We start from the raw sequence: 20,215 nt of genomic DNA, 5'->3' as shown, positions 1-20,215 counted from the left end.
AAACCCTTCCTATCCATAAACCTGTTCAAATGCCTTTTAAACATTGTAATTACATTCACCTCTACAACTTTACCTGGCAGCTTAATCCATGTACCAATTACAGCGTCTGGAAAATGTTGCCTTCTCAGACCCCTTTCAAATTTTGTCTTGTCAACCTTAAATTTTTGTCTATTTAACTCCACTATGCTGGGAGAAAACACTGTGACCAACCACTTTATCTGAGTCCCTCATGATACAAACATCTATAATGTCAATCCTAGCTTAATCACATCCTTCCGTATTGGTTGCATCACCAATTTACAGTACCTCCTTGTATCACCACATGCAGATAACTATCTGTGGATACCTGCTGAAAGAATTCGACCAAAATTGTATGTTGCCCTCCAAATGTGATCTCATTCTACACTTGTTTGTCCATTTTCCTACCCTGCAGCTGTTCCATTTTACTCATTGGCCAGATTACCTCGTTTAAAGCTTATTCTCATGGTTACCCTGGTTTTATGCCAGAGGCAGTTCTACTCCCACACCCTTCCTACAGTTTAAACTTCTTTTGCCTCCTTCATAGTTCTGATGAAGGATCTTCAACTTGAAATGTTAGCTCCGTTTCTCTTTCCACAGAAGCTGCCTGACTTTGTTTTTAATTTAGATTTCCAACATTTGCAGCATTTTTGATTTTCACGTGATACCATTTTGGCTTGCTTAAGGTATTTCACAATTTCAAGGTAATATTGCGGAAATAACTGCAGTAATATCATTAAAGCAGGCTTAAGTAGGGATTCTAGTGGTGCCAGCCTGCCAGATTTTCCAGACCATCAATGTTATTCCTATTAATATCCCAAGATAGTTTTAGTTCATTTTTTTAAAAAAATGTAACATAGCAGTATAATAAATTTTCCAATGAACGTGTTAAGTTTAAGGGGCAGCATGGGAACTAGGGCCCTCCTGGAGTTTAAAGGGAACTCAATGATCAGCACCTGCTGAGCCATAGCCAAACCACTGTGATTTTCAAACCACCAGATAACGTACTTCCTTAAAATTCCACCTTTTTTCCTTCCAAACAATTCTCCCCTTTGACTGTTCAAACCTGGTTTATTTTTAAAATGTAAATTAGTTGTAATATTTTGCAATAGTTAACATATTAGGACATTCGTTTGCTTCAGTTAGCACTGCAATCATTTTACCTTTTCTTAAGTGAAGCACATAAATTTTATTACAAAACTTGGAACTCAGGGTTCTGTCTCTATGTCTAATCACTTTAGTTACAGGTAAATGACATTTTAAACTGATTTGCATCACATCCCACAAATAAAGATATTATCATTGCCAGCATTGAACCAGCAATAAGAGCTCACAAGTGAACTTCATCTTCTCGTAGTTTACCTCTAAAACCATCCTTTATGCTTCAGGCTGGAAGGAATTGCTAGCAAACTATTTGATTATGCAGACCAACATTCACTAACAGGCATTTTCCAGTTAAAAAAGAACTGTAAAAATCATTACATTTTCCTCTGTCACTCAAGTTCAACAGTGCTAGATTCAATTATGCATTTGTTAGTCCACGTTTGTTACTTATCCTTACCAGAGCTCTGATTGATTTTTTTTCTGTTTAAAAATGAAACTAACATTAAATGTTAATTAAGACATTTTTGTTTGTTATAGTTTAAAAGTGTTATACTCCGATATAACAATTTACCCAATTAAAAAGTCTCAGGATTGAAAATGCTTTCAAGCAACCTTAACTTAAATCTAGATGGGTCAATTGCATCAGTGTACTTGTTAATTAAAAGAAAATCATAAAATGAGAAATATTTCATGCAGGTAGGTAAATCTATGGTGCTTAGCTTCAACTGGCTTTCTATTATTTGAAAGATATTTATCTAGTTTAGGTATACCTAGCATGTCTCTCGGCAACAAAAACAAACTGTTGGAGGAATTCAGTGGGTCAGACAAAGGTAGTCTACATTTTGGGTCGAGACCACGCGCAAGTGTGTAGGTAAATCTTTCCTACCAAAGACACGGAATGAGTCTTCACGTACCAGATTTGTCAAACAACAAACATGTTTGCATGAAACACTCCTCAATAATTTTCAACATATCATCTCCCTTCACTTTAGAAGTAGTTCTCTAGATATGACCATGCCATTAGACTGTAAATGTTAAGTACCTAATGGATATTGTTTTTAAACTGGAAATGTTCAATAACACAGAATTATATATTGACATTCTGTGCAAGTAAAGCAGAAACAGAAATAGTCAAAAGTGAAACCCAAAAAGGATTGAAACACAGGAATAATCCAAATACAAGAAATTCTGCAGATGCTGGGAATCCAAAGTAACACACACACAAAAGACAGGCCAGGCAGCATCTGCAGAAAAGAGTAAACAGTCAACATTTTGGGCCGAGACCCTTCATCAGGACTCCAGGCAGTTCCGTACCGGTGACACTAACATCTCCAGCACTGGTTCCACAATCCCTCGTGGTCAGAACCCCAATTCCATCACCGTCAGTGCTGGTTCCAACGACCCTGGAATCTTGTGCCACAGGAATCCAACACAGTAGCTTTCCTGTGTCGTTACCAGCTGATTGTCAAATTCTTTACTTCAGACTTCTCAATATTAAAAAAGCTTAATGATAAATATTTCTTATAAAGCATAACAGCTGAGGTTGAAGAGATTACATTTTTGACTCAACATTAAAGTCACAATTAAATAAAACAAATAAATTGTATTTAAAATGAATTACCTGGCTTTCCCCTTGGACATCTGGCTGCAGGTGTATCAAAAATCTACACATTTATAACACTGGAAGACACTAACACGTTGGCTTTTAAACCTCGTATGGAGTTAATAAGAAAACAGTCATTAATGTAATTTATAAAGTGCTGCTATAAGGTACCTTGATCAAACTGCCTTTGAATATTATCTTGATCAGTCCTGTTTCCACTGACACGATACAGTCCTTCAGTATTCAAACCTAAGGTGGGAATAAAATTTTTCAAGAAATCATTTAGCATTAAATAAATATAAGATTTTTTTTTATTTTTGCTATCAAATGGCATTACAAAGAAAATAATTTTGAATCATGGGACGGAAGCTACCAAATGTAAATAAGGTGAAAGGAATTTTAAAAATATAATAGCATCTAGCAATGACATTCCAACAGATGGGAGATTTTAATCCTACAGTCCTAAAGAAAAAGGAGAGCTCAATGCAGGTGTCCCAATTAACATACAACGTTTCTTGATTCAGGAACAATTTTGCAGATTAAAAAGAATTGAACATCTTTCTGCAATTTAAGAGAGAGTGAAACTCAAAATATTACAACCAAACTACTGAATTGTTTGGAAACAAGTAGCAGGAAACACTGCAGAGATAAAGGGTTAATAAGGACCCTTTATGATTAATAAATATCCATGTCTATTAGTGAACCAAAAATGTGATATTGTAAGTCATGTACTTGGAAGCAGTAAATTATTGAGTTAACAAATGGAATTAATAAGCAAGATATTTCAATGCAGAAAAATGCAAAATCACCCACTTCGTTGTTTCTAAATTATGAAAACATAACTGGAGGCCAAAGAGACCACAGAAAACATACATATCTTTATAATGTCATTTGGCATTCATAACAAAAAATCATGGAAAGTCAATGTAGCTTTTCTACTAATCAAACAGTATAGTTTTCACATTATAACCACACTAAGCCCTGGTTAGACTACATAAGGCGAACCATGGGGTTCTTAACACAACGCTTCCAAAGGATGTATTGCCCTTGAACAGAGAGCAGCACAGATTTGTATGGAATAACACATAGGCTGAAATGACTGCATTACACGACTACACAAAGTGAAGATGAGATACTCAGAAAATTATGTTAAATTTACAAGGTAAAAAGGGGGAATTAAAAGAACAGTGGAAAGAAAAAGTGAGTGCAACAGAAGGACCTATGCACGCACATAGCTTTGAAATTGCATCTGATCTTTTATAAGTTATTATAAAAAACCAGATGCAATATAGGTTCCCGTTTGTAAGTTTACATGTTTGAGATAGATAGTTTCTGCACACTTCAGTCATTAATCCTAAATGCAAAGTTAACAGAACTCAAGGATTAGATGGTATAAACAATAGCCCAATATTAAGCTACAGATCAGCGATGATTAGTGGAACATGCTTCAAAGCCTGTTCCTAATAAAACACTATGTTCACTACTCAAATCTGCATTATGTTTGCTCATGAGAAATTGTGGAAGAGTTAAGGTATCGCAGTCTTCTAAAGTCAAGTTGCATAATATATAAACTCAAAGATTCACAATTCCTTTCTTCAGTGCACCTGTCCTTCTACCATGCTTTCCTCCTTTAATTCTTTCTTTGATCAATCTTTTGGTCACTTATCCTACTTTAACAACTTTAATGCAGAACCAAATCGCTCAAAGTCAAAATTATTTGTAGATATCACACTGGAGAGGTGAATCAAACACATTAGAATATAATCTAACCTATGAGATGATAATATAAAAACTTATACACTAAACATTTATATGGTACATGGAGATGTAAGCAAGATAATAAGAAAAACAGAACATTATCCACAAAATCAAAGGCATCCAGAAATATAGGTGATTAGGTAGTATTCACTAGTCAGTAAAGCAAGGACTGGGCTTTTATCCCTTTGGGGCATAGGATTCAAAGATTGTAATGTTAACTGATTGACCCGCAGGAGTACTTACTAAAGATGGTTCTGGTCTCCACTCTGGAAAAAGGTCAGGGAAACAAAAAGTACACTGAAGTACCAGGAACATTTGGGAAAAAAAATAACTACAAGATACCACAATTGAGAAAGTGCAGCTATCAGGTGAAAATGAGTAAATTATGGCTTCATTCTTTAGAATGAAGGAAGACTTGGAGGCAATCTGAATTAGATATTTAAAATGATGAATGGGTTTTCCCAGCTATGCCTGCCTTTTTGTTGGCTACGTGGAACAGTCTACACGTTCCAAGCTTATACCGGTATCATTCCCCAATTTTTCCCAGGCTACATCGACGACAGCAATGGTGCAGATTCCAGCACTCATGCTGAGCTTGTCGGCTTCACCAACTTTGCCTCCAGCTTCCACCCTGCCTCAAGTTTACCTGGTCCATTTCTGACATCTTCCTCCCCTTTCTCGATTTCTCTGTCTCTATCTCCGGAGATAGTTTATCTACTGGTATCTTTTAGAAACCCACTGATTCTCACAGCTACCTGGACTATACCCCTTCCCACCCTGTCACTTGTAAAAAAAAGAAAAAAAAATGCCATCCCTTTCTCTCAATTCCTCCATCTCTGCCGCATAGGCTCTCAGGATGAGGCTTTCATTCCGGAACTAATGAGATGTGATCCTTCTTCAAAGAATGGGGCTTTCCTTCCTTCACCATCAAAGCTGCCCTCACCCGCATCTCTTCCATTTCGCACGTCTGCCCTCACCCCATCCACCCACCACCCCACCAGGGATAGGGTTCCTCCTGCCCTCACATACTATCCCACTAGCCTCCACGTCCAGCACAGAATTCTCCATAACTTTTGACAACTCCAGTGGGATCCCACCACCAAGCACATCTTTCCCTCCTCCACCCCCACCCCCACTTTCTGCCTCCCTTGCCCATTCGTCCCTCCCCACTGCTCTCTTTTCTGGTACTTATCCTCACAAGCGAAACGAGTGCCACACCTGCCCCTACACCTTCTCCCTCACTACCATTGAGGGCTCTGAACAATCCTTCCAGGTGAGGAAATACTTCACCTGTGAGTATATTGGGGTCATCTGATATATCCAGTGCTAGCGGTGTGGCCTCCTGAATATTGGTAAGACCCAATGTAGACCAGGACACTGCCATGCACCTACGCTCTATCCACCAGAAAAAGTGGGATCTCCCAGTGGCAGCTCATTTCAATTCAAGTTCCCACTCCAATATGCCAATCCATGAGCTCCTCTACTGCCAGGATGAAGCCACACTTAGGTTGGAGGAGCAATGCATTATATTCTGTCTGGGCAGCCTCCAACCTGATGGCATGAACATCGGTTTTTCAAACTTCTGGTAATTGCTGCCCCCTCCCAACTCTCCTTCACAATTCCCCATTCCCCTCTCTCACCTCATTTCCTTACCTGCCCATCACCTCCCTCTGGTGCTCCTCTCCCTTCCCTTTCTTCCATGGCCTTTTGCTTTCTCCAATCAGATTCCCCCTTCTCCAGTCCTTTATCTCTCTCACCAATCAACTTTCCAGCTCTTTACTTCACCCCTCCCCATGTTCCCCGTCACCAGCTACCTTGTATTTCTTCCTCACCTCCCTCCAATTTCTTACTCTGACCTCATCTTTTTTCCCCACCGACTGTTTACTCTTTTCCACAGATGCTGTCTGGCCTGCTGAGTTCATTCAGCTTTTTCTGTGTGCTGCTTTGATTTCCATCTGCAGATTTTCTCTTGTTCGTGAATGGGTTAAACATGATTGAGATGGAGAAAGTCCTTGCATAAGTATTCAAAACCCATCTACCTTAACCACAATTCCCCATGTCGGGTCCAGCAGCAGCATCTTTTTTGAAGACTGGTGCAAAACGTTATTATCTCTGCTCTGCCCTCTTATCTACATGAGTAAATTTCCTGATCAGCACTATTTTTCCTTTTGCCTGCAGTATAATTTTTGATTTCATACATTTACTGCCAAGTCTTTTCTCATATTCACTCCAACTGCCTTTTTCTTCAATTCCTCTGAATTTTCTGTAACTGAGTTCTCATTTTTGTTAACAACTAGGCATTTCTCCTATACTTTGTTTTCAGCTCCATTTTACTTTCAATATTTGTTCATTCAGTTTCCATAGCTACTTTAATCATCGCAGTATTACGAAGGTTATTTCATAAGTGCTCGTTATTTATGTGGTTATGTCTTGAAAATAGTAAAAATATCCCAAGGCACCGCAATAAGAGTAAAGTGAGCAATGCATGCAAAGGAAACAAAAGGGGCATGTCACAGAGTTGAAGAAAATGGGAACAATATGGCATTTGAGCTGCACCCAGTTACACAGCTACACAATCATGATAGCAGACAGAATAGAGCAGTCGGTTAAGCATGCATCCTTAAGGTGCACCTGTGTTGATTGTCAGCAGTAAGATATGTTATTACCAATCCGCGCTGACTGTTTTCCTGATAAGGAAGTCAACTATCAATGATGCTTGCATTGAATAGGATTCCTTTTGCCATATAACTTTTGGCAGTGTCATACTACAGGTAATAACAAGATAATTCAATAAATCTTAAATAACTTAAAGTATTTACCAACTTGGACAAATTGTATCCTTCAATGCATCCAATGATTGTGTGGTAGAAACTCCATTCCAAAACAGAAGAATTTTACACAATGGCCATATTGTTCGTGTGTTACAGACATTATCAATTTTTTTCAAACACTGAATAGAGGTAATCAAATGAAACCAGTTAATTTTAAACAGCAACTACTCAATAAACTCACTCCTTTTCATGCAATGAGTATATCTGCAAGTTCTTACGAGTCTTTCCACATCAAAGCCAATTAATATAGAAACCAAGAACCACACAATTACGATAGCTGCAGATGTAATTTAGTTTTTAAAAAATCTGATCAGTTAAATTAGGTGAGGCAACATAAAATACCTGATAGAATCCTAAAGATGAAGGAACAGGGATAACTATGCATGAATATGGATAAACTTTCAAGGCAGCAGGATGATTTGAGAAAACTGCTTGAATAAAAAAAAAACACTGAATCCTTGGTTCTAAAATGAGGAACAGAATACAAAAAGTTATGAAAAACCTTTTACATAACCCAGATTAAACTTCATCATTTCTTCTCAAATTTCTCAAAGTTCTCAAATTTCTCCAACATTTGAGAAAAATGTTCAAAATCCCAAATAATATTTTGAAAGAATAAATAAAGGAAAACTATTTTCAGTGGTGTACTTCCTCAGGAGGCAAAAGAAATTTGGCATGTCCCTGTTGACTCTTACTAATTTTATCGATGCACAATAGAAAGCACTCTATCTAGATGCATGGTAGCTTGGCATGGCAACTGCTTTAGAGGCGACAAGAAGAAACTGTAGAGTAGTGGGAGAGTAGCAGATATAGCTCAACACATCACTGAAATCAGTCTCCCCTCTATACTTCTCGCTGCCTCAGTAAAGCGCAGCCAGCCAGCCAGCATAATCAAAGATCCCACCAACCTCAAACAAATTTCTCCTTTCTCTCATTGGGCAGAAGATACAAAAGTCTAAAAGCACATATCATCAGGCTCAAGGAGGGCTTCTATCCTACTGTTATCGAATTCCTGAGCTGACCTCTTATATGATAAAATGGACTCTTGACCTTACAATCTACCTCATTTATGATCTTGCACTTTATTGTTTACCTGCACCACATGTTGAGGCTTTTACACATTATTCTGCATTGTTATTGTTTAGCTTATTTTACCTCAATGTACTGTGTAAGAACTTGATCTATATGAACAATATACAAGGCAAGCTTTTCACTTTATCTTGGAACATATGACAATATAAAACAATACCAACTTCCTTCCACAAGTTGATAAAATTACTGAGTGACATAAGGAAAGGGATCCTAACAGTGAGTTTATTTTAGGATTTGGAATAGACTGCCTGAAAAACCAGTGTAAACAAGTGCAATGGTATTACTGAAAAGGAAAATTATTAACCCAAGGAATAAAGCTTACCCCTATGGTTTTGGGTAAAGAACAGATAATTGGGTGAAATTGGACAGCTCAAACTAAGAACTGGCACAGGCTTGAAGGAATATTAAATTCAAGTACTTATTTATTCAATTTATTTAATGTTCAGCAGTCAACTTAAATTTATTGGTGAAGAAGCCTTGTTAACCTGGTGGCATCTGGCTTAAACTTCTTAGGATGCATACAAATAGTACAGAAATGGTAAAATATTTGTTAAAACTTTCTCATTTTAATGATCAGACTTTTCAAATTACTTGTCTAAAAGTGCAGCATGATCTTGAGTTCACAGCAGAAGGAAGTACAAATACAATTGAAAAAAAAGCTATAAAAGGGTTTTCCTCTTCTTTTCTATTTGTACTCTTTCATTATTTCCTGCAGGTGATCTGATTAGCCGCTGAATGGCTGTTTAGGACTGATCAAGATAATATTCAAAGGCAGTTTGTTCAAGGTATCATACAACAGCTATTCAGCTTTGTCACCTGCAGAAAATAATGAAAGAGTACAAATGCAAAGGAAAAGCTTCTAATACATTTCCACACGGCTCTGGCATGTGTCAGAAGTCTATTATCAATTCTGTTACAGGTCTAAACAACAAATCAGTTGTTTAATATGTAACTGAAGTTCAAATATTATTCTCCATTTTTATAAAGTTTAAAATAAAAATGCTATCTATAATATAAAATACTGGATCCAGTCAAATAAATACTCTGTTCTTTCAATACGAAAATCAAGGGACTGTGATAATCCTGACACCCATATAAAAATATTCAAGAGACTGGCTACAGCTAAAGGCTTTACTTGGTTTTGAATCAGAATCATGGGATCATCCATATAAATTCGAGACTGCATATGATCCAACTGTGCAGGTGTTTATTACTTAGAATATTTAATTTGTTTTTTTTTAAATGTTTCGCACATGCTGTCATAAAATATTGGCTCTGTAGGCAATAACCAATCATTCTTGTTTCTGTCAGTCCCCATTCTAATCACATCTGGAACATCACTGCTGATACTGAACTGACCCATAGAAAATAGTAAATTGATTTATTGTCACATATACCAAGGTAGAGTAAAAAACATTAACATAGTACAAGGTAAAGCAATAGCAAAGTGCAGAATATAGTGTTGCAGAGAACGTGCAGTATAGGTAGGCAATAAGGTACAAGAGTTACAATGAGGTAGATTGTGAGCTCAAGAGTCCATCTTTTTGTTAGGGAAACTACCAAAAATCTTACAACAGTAGAATGGAATTAGTATATAACCACATGAAACAAGATACAGTGAAAAGCTTGCCTTGCATACTGCTCATACAGATGTGCTGAGCTGTGTCCCTTGTGGTCATAGGCAGAGCAGCTGCCATGCCAAGCTATGATGCATCCTGGAAGGATGTCATCTATGGTGCATTGATAAAAATTGTAATGGGTCAATGGAAAAATGTCAAATTCCTTTAGACTCCCAAGAAGTTGAGGCACTGTTGATATTTCATGTTCGTGACATCAACGTGGTTGGAACAGGACTGGCTATTGTTAATGTTCACTTCTTAGGAACTTGAACCCTCCCATTCTCAGCACTGTTGATGAAGAGGAGTGCATGTGCACAACCCCCTTTGCTAAAATCAATGACCAGCTCTTTTGTTTTGCTGACGTTGAGGGAAAGACTGTTATCAAGACACCAAACTACTAAGCCCTCTTTATCCTTCCTGTACTCTGACTCATCATTTCAGAAATACCCCAATATGGCAGTGTCATCTGTAAAGTTGTAGATGGAGTTAAGAGCACAATCTGGTTACAGAGCCATGAGTGTAAAGTGAGCAAAGGGCTGAGAATGCAGATTTGTGGAGCACCAGTGTTGAGAATAATCATGGTAGAGACTTTGCTACCTATACCTCTTAATGATTTCAGCATTGGTCAGAAAGTCATGCATCCAGCTGCAGGAGATGTTGACTCCGAAGTCTGGGAGTTTGGTGGCAAGTTTGCTTGAAATTACAGTATTGAAGGTGGAAATATAGGCTAATGTGGGCGTCTTTATTGGGTACAAAAAATATTCCAGAGATGAAAGTAGGGCCAGGGAGATGGTGTCCACCGTAGACATATTTCAACAGAAAGTGAATTGTAGTGGGTCAAGGCTACCTGAAGGCTAAAATTAATGTGTGCCATGACTTGTCTTGCAAAGCATTTTATAATGGCGGGTGCCAGGGCCATTGAGAAAAACAAGGTAATCCTTGAGATCGCAAACACGAGGAAATCTGCAGATGCTGGAAATACAAGCAACACACACAAAGTGCTGGTGGAACGCAGCAGGCCAGGCAGGATCTATTGGAAGAGGTACAGTCGACGTTTCAGGCCGAGACCCAAGTCCTGACAAAGTCTCTGACCCAAGTCTCTTCCAATAGATGCTGCCTGGCCTGCTGTGTTCCACCAGCATTTTGTGTGTAATCCTTGAGATGATAGACGTCTTCTTAAAGCAGGTGGGAACATCAGAGATTAAAAGTGACTGCAGGGAGAGGTTAAAAGTGACTGCAAAACCCTCCACCAGTTGATCTGCATGAGACACAAGGACACCTTGAGCCTGGTGGTTCATGTATTTCAGGCTTCCGTACCTTCTGGCCAATGGGAGGGGAGGGAGGGGATGGGGGGGGGGGGAAGACAGGGTGGGGAAGGAGGGGTGGAGGGGAGAGGGAAGCAAATGTCCAGGACAGTTGGAGTCTCTAGTTAAACTGCTTGCTTTACTAGGGCAGCAAGATGTAGGCACAGTTCATGGAGGTGAGGCTGGTTTCTGTGAAGTGCTGAGCTGTGCCCACAACTCTCTGCAGTTTCTTGCAGTTAAGGGCAGAACAGTTACCATACCAAGCCAGAACAAAGAAAATGTGGATTTCAGGTAGCAAATAGCCAAGCAAATCAGTATTGCATTCCAGCAGTTGAGGAGTTGGCCTATAGTTTCTCTCAAAGTTCACATTATCAAAAATAACTACAGTGGATTCCAGTTAGTTGAGACACATTTAGGCCCAACTAAACTGCCACCCCAATTAGCCGAAATTTCATGAAAATAGTTAAGGTATAAAAAAGACAAACTACCATTTAACTGAGTAACAAGTTGTATATTTAAATTAAATACAGAACAAATTAGAACACTACCAATACCACTACAGTACTATAAAACTGTGTATTAGTTCTTAATAGTTATTGGCAGAGAATTCATCCAGGGTATACTTCCAAGTTATTTTGATTGACTGTAAATGAACAAAATCAGCGCAGACAACTAGTGCAGATAATGGACTGCCTTCATACAATACTTTCAACAATTGCAACTTCTGAATTTTCATTATATTGTAACATCCAAGATAAATGTCGATATCTTCACATTCTTTGTAGTATCCAACTTGAAGTAGTGAAATGGTTTCATTTTCACTCCTGGCTGTTTCTGGCATTTTCAAGCCTGAATGCTTGAAACAGCAGTGAGCAAAACAACTCTGAATTGTCTTATTGCATATTTCTTCCCAACTACCAGACAAAATTCACACCTTTTTGAACACAAACACACACAACTGATGCTACTTAAAATCTGTTCACTCTAAGTAAGGTGGTGTGTCTGCACACATATGTGCACGCAGCTAACACTAGTTAGAAACTGTTCAGCAACAGTCTCCTGTCCCAGTTAAGCAGCAGTGTCCTAAATTAACTAATGGAATCCCAGCTATTTTCTCAATTAGTTTTTGTTCTTTAAGAGTTATCCCAAATAAGCAGCTGCCCAATTAACTGATGGCCAACTAACTGGAATCCACTGTACTTAGCTAAAAATCTGAACACTGACTACTTCTGTGAAGTTGTACTCCAGTTATAGATTGGCAAAAAAATACAGCTGACACAAGGGTAATAATGTCCTCTGTAAAATTCCTAACAGAGACCTTGAGATACTTCTGGCTGTGCAAGATTATGAACTCTACTATTACTCTTGTTTGAGGGACTTAGCAAGAGGTGGAAAACCACAAATCTGAGATCAAATTTGTTCCTTCCCGTTCATGAAGAGGATTATGAAAAGAACTAACTATTTTTGATCAATTGCCAACACTGTACTTGTGTGAATGTGCCACTGCTAAATTAGAAACAAAGCAGGTCAATTGTGGAAAGTCAATTCCATGTAACAAAAGCTACATTCTGTTTCATCATTTAAATATTGGTCAAGCCATCAAAAATATCTCATCTGCTCGATTTCCATATATTGTCTTGGACTTGAGAATTGAAGATCTTACTTAAACAAGATGGTATAATATCACACTCCCTCACTGCTGCAAATGAGCAAATATCTGGATGTTTTGTTGATTCCTCTGAAGTGAGACATGAATCCACAATCTTTAGACTCAGATATTTAAAACTGTCACTACACCAGAAAAGAACAGGGAACATTTGAATCAGTAATCTCTGCACAAAACAAACAAAAAAAACCTCTAGATACCAACAGAAATCTGAGAAGTAAACCATGCATTACTACCACTTTCTTTTCTCCTTCAGCCATCTTAGTACTCAGGCTTGTACAGTCCTTTATTTTTTTGGTTATAATTTTACTTCAGTTATACTGAAGTAATATAGTGGACTGAAGTGAGAACGTGGGGTCAGAGGTAGAAACAAGCTATAAATGATTGTCCATTTGCAGCCATTAATTTGTAAGTTTGAAGCTTCTAAAGCTCCAGAAACAATGTCCTAAAGCAATCATTTCTATAAGTAAAGCTATGGATTGCATTAAATAGTCAATCTACTTTTATTAGGTAGATATTAACACTTGGTTCTTTTGCAAAACCTTGATCAGACCTCAAATATAACACTACACATAGATCCATTCACCACATATTTTGGATAATAATGAGGATTTGCGAAAGACACAAAGCAAAACCAATGTATTCTCATTTTAATTCATGCTAATACAGATTCAAACCTAGGATTATTTACTTCTGTGAAACTTTGATTCGCATTTGATCTAATCAAGTCTTATGATTATACAGTGTTGCAAAATACAGAAGATAAAGTCCAAAATTTGAAGTTTTACAAAATAAATTCCAGATTTGACATTAGCTGGCAGGTCATGAAAAATAAGCAGAATAGATTTTTCTATCAGACTACTAGCTTCAAGTTGACACTGATTCACAATTTCTTCAACAGAGCTAGACCTGTTGCTAGAGATAATTTGATGAGAAAAGAAAGAACAGAGAAAAAATTCCAGTGCTGGAATAAGCTGCGGGGATAGCTGCCAATAATGGTGCTAGCTTTAAATTCTTAGATAGTGTTTCAAAGTTTCTAGTCAGGGATTCCAGTCATCCAAAGCTCCGTGAACAGAGCACCACTGAACTCAGACAAAATTACATTTAATCTGCCAGCAGCAGAGTTAACAGTGGTACTCAACTGAATAGCGATTCTATGGACACCAGACCCAGCAACTCGACTTGGCCTGAGCAGCTCAGCCCAGAAAGAGGCAGATGCAGATGGTGTGAGAGGAAGTAGAAAGAAAGCAAGAAATGGTGTGCTAGCAAGGCTGAGAGCTAATCTGAACCAGGCTGGCTGTACCATCACTCTTCCTGGCCAACAACAGTTGCCTTAGCGAGAGTAAGAATAAACACACAGAAAGGTGAGAAACTGCTGCATTCTGTTTTTCATTGAAATGTGGTTAAACAACAACTCGTCATTTCAACTCGATGGGATGACTCCGTTCCACACAGATAGGAACACCTATCAAGGCCATCCAAAAGATGTGGAATCTGTCTGTACATTAACAAAGGTTGGTGCACAAACTTATCTGCAGTTAGGAGTCACTGTTCTGGGGAAATTGAGCATCATACAATTAAATGTCAGCCACATTACCTGCTCAGAGAGTTTACTGTAGTGTTAATCACCACGGTCTACGTCCCCCAAGCGAGAAAACCAAGGATGCACTGGGAGAACTTTATAGTATGATCAGCTCTCTACAAAAGAGGCCACCACAAACGGATTAGACACAGACTTCAAAGAACACGCCTCATGTGTCATCAGCTACATCAGTAAATGTGTAGATGACATTGCTACTTTAAGAAAGGTCATCTCACAGCCCAACCTGAAGTCCTGGCTAAACGCAGAGGTGCGCTCCCCATGGAAAGCCTGATACAGTGACTTCAAGTCCAGTGACAGAACAGCCAGGAGAAACCTCATCTTGGGCATCAAGAGAGTAAAGGCAGACTATGCAACAAAAACTCAGGAACCACTGATGAAGATCCCCAGCCTATGTGGCTGGGTATTAAGGGGATTACTGACTACACAAGGAAAAACGGTGTTGACTGTACCAGTGACGCTTCCCTCCCTGATGCTCTTATGCATGCTATGAGACACACAACACAACACTGGCTACAAAAGCTAACCCCTCCCAGGTGAGCAGCCACTATCCATAACAGCAACAGGTGTAAGGAGGACTGCAGAGAGAAAATCCCTGAAAGACAGCTGGGCCAGACAAACATTCCAGGCCAAGTACTCAGGGAGTGTGCACAGCAGTTGACTGACATCTTCAATCCTTCATTTATCTAGGATGCTATCTCCACACATTCAAATCAGGCACCATCTTCTCTGTACCAAAGAACTCTACAGCTACAGAACTAAATGACAACTACCCACTGCTACTGACACCAATCATCATGAAGTGCTTTGAACAGCTGATAATGGTACATATCAAAAATTCCATTCCTGCCACATTGAACACTCACTAATAAGCTTACTGACAGAACTACATGACAGATGTCATAGCATCTATCATGCACCTTTCCCTGACACACCTAGAAAATAAGGACATGTCAGAATGCTATTTCTGGATTTCAGTTCGGCATTCAATCTAAATACACCATTATGCAACTGGGTGTTGGACTTCCTAACCAACAGACCTCAGACGGTCAGGATGCACAACCACTCCTCCCTCCCCATCACCCTCAACACGGGTATCCCCCAGGTCTGTGTGCTGAGCCTATTCCTGCACACACTGCTCACACATGACTGCATGGCCAAAAACCCAAGTGATCCCATTGTCAAATTCACCAACGATACAACAGCAGTGGGGCTCATTACAAACAAATGATGGGATGGCCTACAGGGAGGAGATGGACGAGCACAAGGCCTGGTGCCAGACAAATAACCTCTTCCTCAAATGTCAACAAGACAAAGGATATTGAAAAATTCACACCACTCACACTCCCCTTTACATCAGCAGCACAGCAGTGGAAGCTGCAAGCAATTTCAAACTCCTATGAGTGGGCATCACACATAACCTCTCATGGTCCCAGAACACAGCAAAAAAACTCACCAGTGCCTCTACTTTGAGGAGGTTGAAGAGAGACAGAGTTTGCACATCCATGCTCACATCATTTTACAGTTGCGCAGTACAGACAATCCTAAAATGCTGCATCACTGCTTGGTACAGGGAGGTTATACAACAGGTAGTCAAAACTGCCCCATGCATCACTGGCATCAGCCTATTTGCCAGAGAGACATATATACAGAAAGATGGTGGAAAAGGGCCAGCAACATCATGAAGCACTCCACATACCTTACTCATGGACTGTTAGTCTCACTCCCATCAAGGAGAAAGCTAAAGACCATCCATGCCAGGACTACCAGACAGAAAAAGTTACTTTCCCCAAGCAGTAAAGCTGATCAACACCTCCACCACAACTGTCATCTCCCATCAGAAACTTTATGTACAGCTTAGCATTTCATGGACATACTGTGGTGTTAGAAAGTTGGTGAATCATGTAGTATTTTCTCTATTTCTGCATTAATATGACCTAAAATGTGATCAGATCTTCACTCAAGTCCTAAAACTAGATAAAGAGAACCCAATTAAAGAAATAACAAAAAACATTATACTTGTTCATTTATTTATTTATTGAGAAAAATGATGCAATATTACAAGTACGTGTTGGAAAAAGGATGTGAATCTTTGCTTTCAGTAACTGGTGTAACCCCCTTATACAACAGTAACTTCAACCAAACATTTCCGGTAACTGTTGCTCAGTCCTGCACACCGGCTTGGAGGAATTTTAGGCCATTCACCTTCACAAAACTGCTTCAATTCTGGGATATTGGTGGGCTTCCTTGCATGAACTGCTTGCTTTGGATTCTTCCACAACATTTCTATAGGATTAAGGTCAGCTCTTTGACTCAGCCATTGCAAAACACAAATTTTCTTCTTTTTAAACCATTCTGTTGTTGATTTACTCATCTTTCGGATCATTATCTGGTTACATTATCCAGCTTCTATTAAGCTTCAAGTGATGGTCCACTACCCTGACATTCTCCTGTAAAAAGTCTTGATACAATTTTTGATTTCATTTTTCCCTCAACAAGCAACCCCAAACTATGATGCTCCTTCCACCATGCTTCACAGTTGGGATGAAGTTTTGGTGTAGGTATGCAGTGCCCTTTTTCCTCCAAACATAGCAATGTGCATTTCTGTCAAAAAGTTCAGCTGTTGTCTCACCTGTCCACAGAACACTGTCCCAGAAGTATTGTAGAACATCCAGGTGGTCTTTTGCAAACTTGAGCTATGCAGCAATGTTTTTTTTTTTGGAGAGCAGTGATTTCCTCCGTGGTGGCCTTCCATGGACACCATTCTTGTTCAGCGTTTTTCTTATAGTGGACACGTGAACAGAGTCTTCAGCGAGTTCTACAGATTTCTGCAGGTCTTTTGCTGTTACCCTTGGGTTCTTTTTCACCTCCTTTGGCATTGCACGTTGTGCTCAGTGTGATTTTTGCAGGATGCCCACTCCTGGGGAAGAGTACTGAGTTTCCTCCATTTGTAGTTTATCTCACTGTGGACTGATGAGCACTCAGGTCTTTAGAAATGCTTTTGTAGCCTTTTCCAGCTTCATGTATCTTTACAATTCTTCTTCCAAGGTCCTCTGAAGGTTGTTTTGATCGACGCATGGTGTACATAAACAGATCTTTCTTGAGAAGAGCAGGTTTTGTCAATAACCTGACTATGTGTGTCTTTTATAGGGCAGGACACCTCTACAACCCACACTTCCAATCCTATCTCATTGATTGGAGCACCTGACTCTAAATAGCTTCTGTAGAAGGCATTACCCAGAGGTTCACATACGTTTTCCAATACATATAATATTAGGTTATTTTTCTCAATAAATAAAGTATAATTTTTTGTGTTATTTATTTAATTGGGTTCTCTATCTAGTTTTAGGACTTATGTGAAGATTTGATCAAATTTTAGGTGATATTTATGCAGAAATAGAGAAAATTCTAGAGGGCTTACAAACTTCCTAGCACCACTGTACAATCAATGTATATAAGCTTTCTGATGTATTTATATTTATTGTTTTTGTTATTGTGTTTGTTGTTTTATTGTGTTGTGCTGCATCGGATCCAGAGTAACAATTTCATTCTCCTTACACTTGTATACAGGAAATTACATTAAACAATCTTGAACCTTCAATGTGATAGTCCAGTTTTGATCACCTCAGGCTTCACTTAAATTGGCTTGGGTTGTTAAATGGGATTTTCATATTTCCCTGGATTTCATTCATTTGTGTGTGTGCATACATCTACATACATAGGAATTTCAGTATGCGAAGTTGAATGTGCCAGGTGTTCTGATATTGTTAACCTGTTCCTATGATCCACTGCAAAATAAAAAGCATAAAAAAAAGATTTATTTTAATGCCAATATTTGGCATGCCAAATTAAAACTGCATCCAATTGCACTTCTTTGAAACTTCCAAGATTTCATGACTGAAGGGCTTTACAGTTTAATAGATTTAATTTTGTTGCAAAATTAAACTATAAAACACTTCAGTCATGAAATCTTGTGAACCTCAACAAAAGAAATACAATTGGATGCAGTTTTAATTTTGCATGCCAAATATGGGCATTAAAATAAACTTGTATTTAGCAGTGGATGATATCAACAGTCAACTGAGATAACGGAATACTGCCAATAACAGTAAGTGGATATACTGATAATATAAATAAGCAACATGTTACAAATTCAGGCATTAAACTCAAATGATAAGGGGAAGGTAAATAAGAACCAATGAACCGCTTTAAATTTTAAACTTGTTTTAAAACACCCAGTAATATCAATATTTTCCCCCACTCAGCTTTCTTCAACGTTTAATGGCTGTTTAATCCAGAGCCCTCAGAGAAAAACTGAATCATAGACTACTCTTGGCCAGAAAAAAAAATTGCAATAATCCAGCACCCTCTGGACTTGATGGTGTTGGCAGATAATCTAACCTATTAGATTATATTCCTATTATAAAACACTTAACTCACTGCCAGCAATCCAATTAGATTTAAATGAAGCACAGGGAAAAGGGCACTGCTAAATTTAAAAAAGTGTAGAAATATTACCCAATGAGCCAAATGCCAAACCATGCCTTACGAACAATTGGGTAGTAGGTTGTTAATGTTTTACTGTTTTCAGTAATTGCTGCACATACTCTATAAATCTGTAGATTCAAGATTGTTTACAGGAAAAAGAGAACAATTAATTATTACTTCAGATCCGATGCAGCACAAAAAAAAATTACAATAAGATAAAGAACACAATAATAAAAAAAACCACAATAAATATAAATACATAAGGTAGCTTATATACATTGATTGATTGCATGCCTCTTTAAGTGAGGCTAGGCACATTAGCTTAATACATAAAGTGACTGACTGGAAATAATAACATTGGTGGTGGTGGGGTGTGTGGAAGAGTAGTGAGTGAGTGGAGGTATTGATCAGTCTTACTGCTCAGGGAAAATAACTGTTTTTGAGTTTGATGCACCTGGAGAATGGAAGTTACCTAGCCTCCTCCCTGATGGGAGTGGGACAAACAGTCCAGTAGCAGCATGGATGGGATCCTTCATGATGTTACTGGCCCTTTTCTGGCACCATTTTGTTTGTCAGAATCAGAATCCGGATTATAATCACTGGCATATGTCATGAAATTTGTTAACTTAGCAGCAGCAGCTCAATGCAATACATAATATACAAGAAAAAAAAATGACGAATAAATAAGTAAATCAATTACAGAATACATATATAGATGACAGATTGGCTGGTGCTGGTGATGTGTTGTGCAGTTTTGACTGCCCATTGTAGAACCTTCCTGCCTACAGTTTCCATACCATGCAGTGATGCAACCTGTTAGGATCTTCTGCACTGCACATTTGTAGATGATGTGAGTGTAGATGTGCATAGTGCAGCTCTCTTCAGAAAGCAGAGGCATTGAAAATGAGACTTTTACTAAGGTGGTCACACCCAGAGTGCAAGCTTCAGTCAGTAAATGGGTGACCACCAAAAAGGGACGTAACAGACATTTCCCTTAGCAACAGAGCCAGTGAAAACAGGCAGGAACAATACAATAGATACGATGGGACACAACTTGAAAACTGTGTATTTTAAAATTAGAAGTATTAAGCATAAAGGTGATGAACTTAAGAGCATGAATCAGTTCATGGAA

At 38.6% G+C, this 20,215-nt stretch overlaps 1 protein-coding gene across 2 annotated transcripts in view; it reads right to left on the bottom strand.

Annotated features, from left to right (window-relative positions):
* Positions 1–20,215, bottom strand: part of arhgap5 (Rho GTPase activating protein 5) — a 63,606-nt gene that overhangs the window by 17,599 nt on the left and 25,792 nt on the right. For both annotated transcript variants that reach the window (XM_072267297.1, XM_072267304.1), the window contains exon 4: positions 2,897–2,974. In XM_072267297.1, the coding sequence (XP_072123398.1) occupies positions 2,897–2,974 (78 nt within the window). The remainder of the gene's footprint in view (positions 1–2,896; positions 2,975–20,215) is intronic.

The sequence above is a fragment of the Mobula birostris genome, chromosome 1 (assembly GCF_030028105.1).
Source record: "Mobula birostris isolate sMobBir1 chromosome 1, sMobBir1.hap1, whole genome shotgun sequence".
Lineage (NCBI taxonomy): Eukaryota > Metazoa > Chordata > Chondrichthyes > Myliobatiformes > Myliobatidae > Mobula > Mobula birostris.
This window is presented reverse-complemented; position numbering and strand designations above follow the sequence as displayed.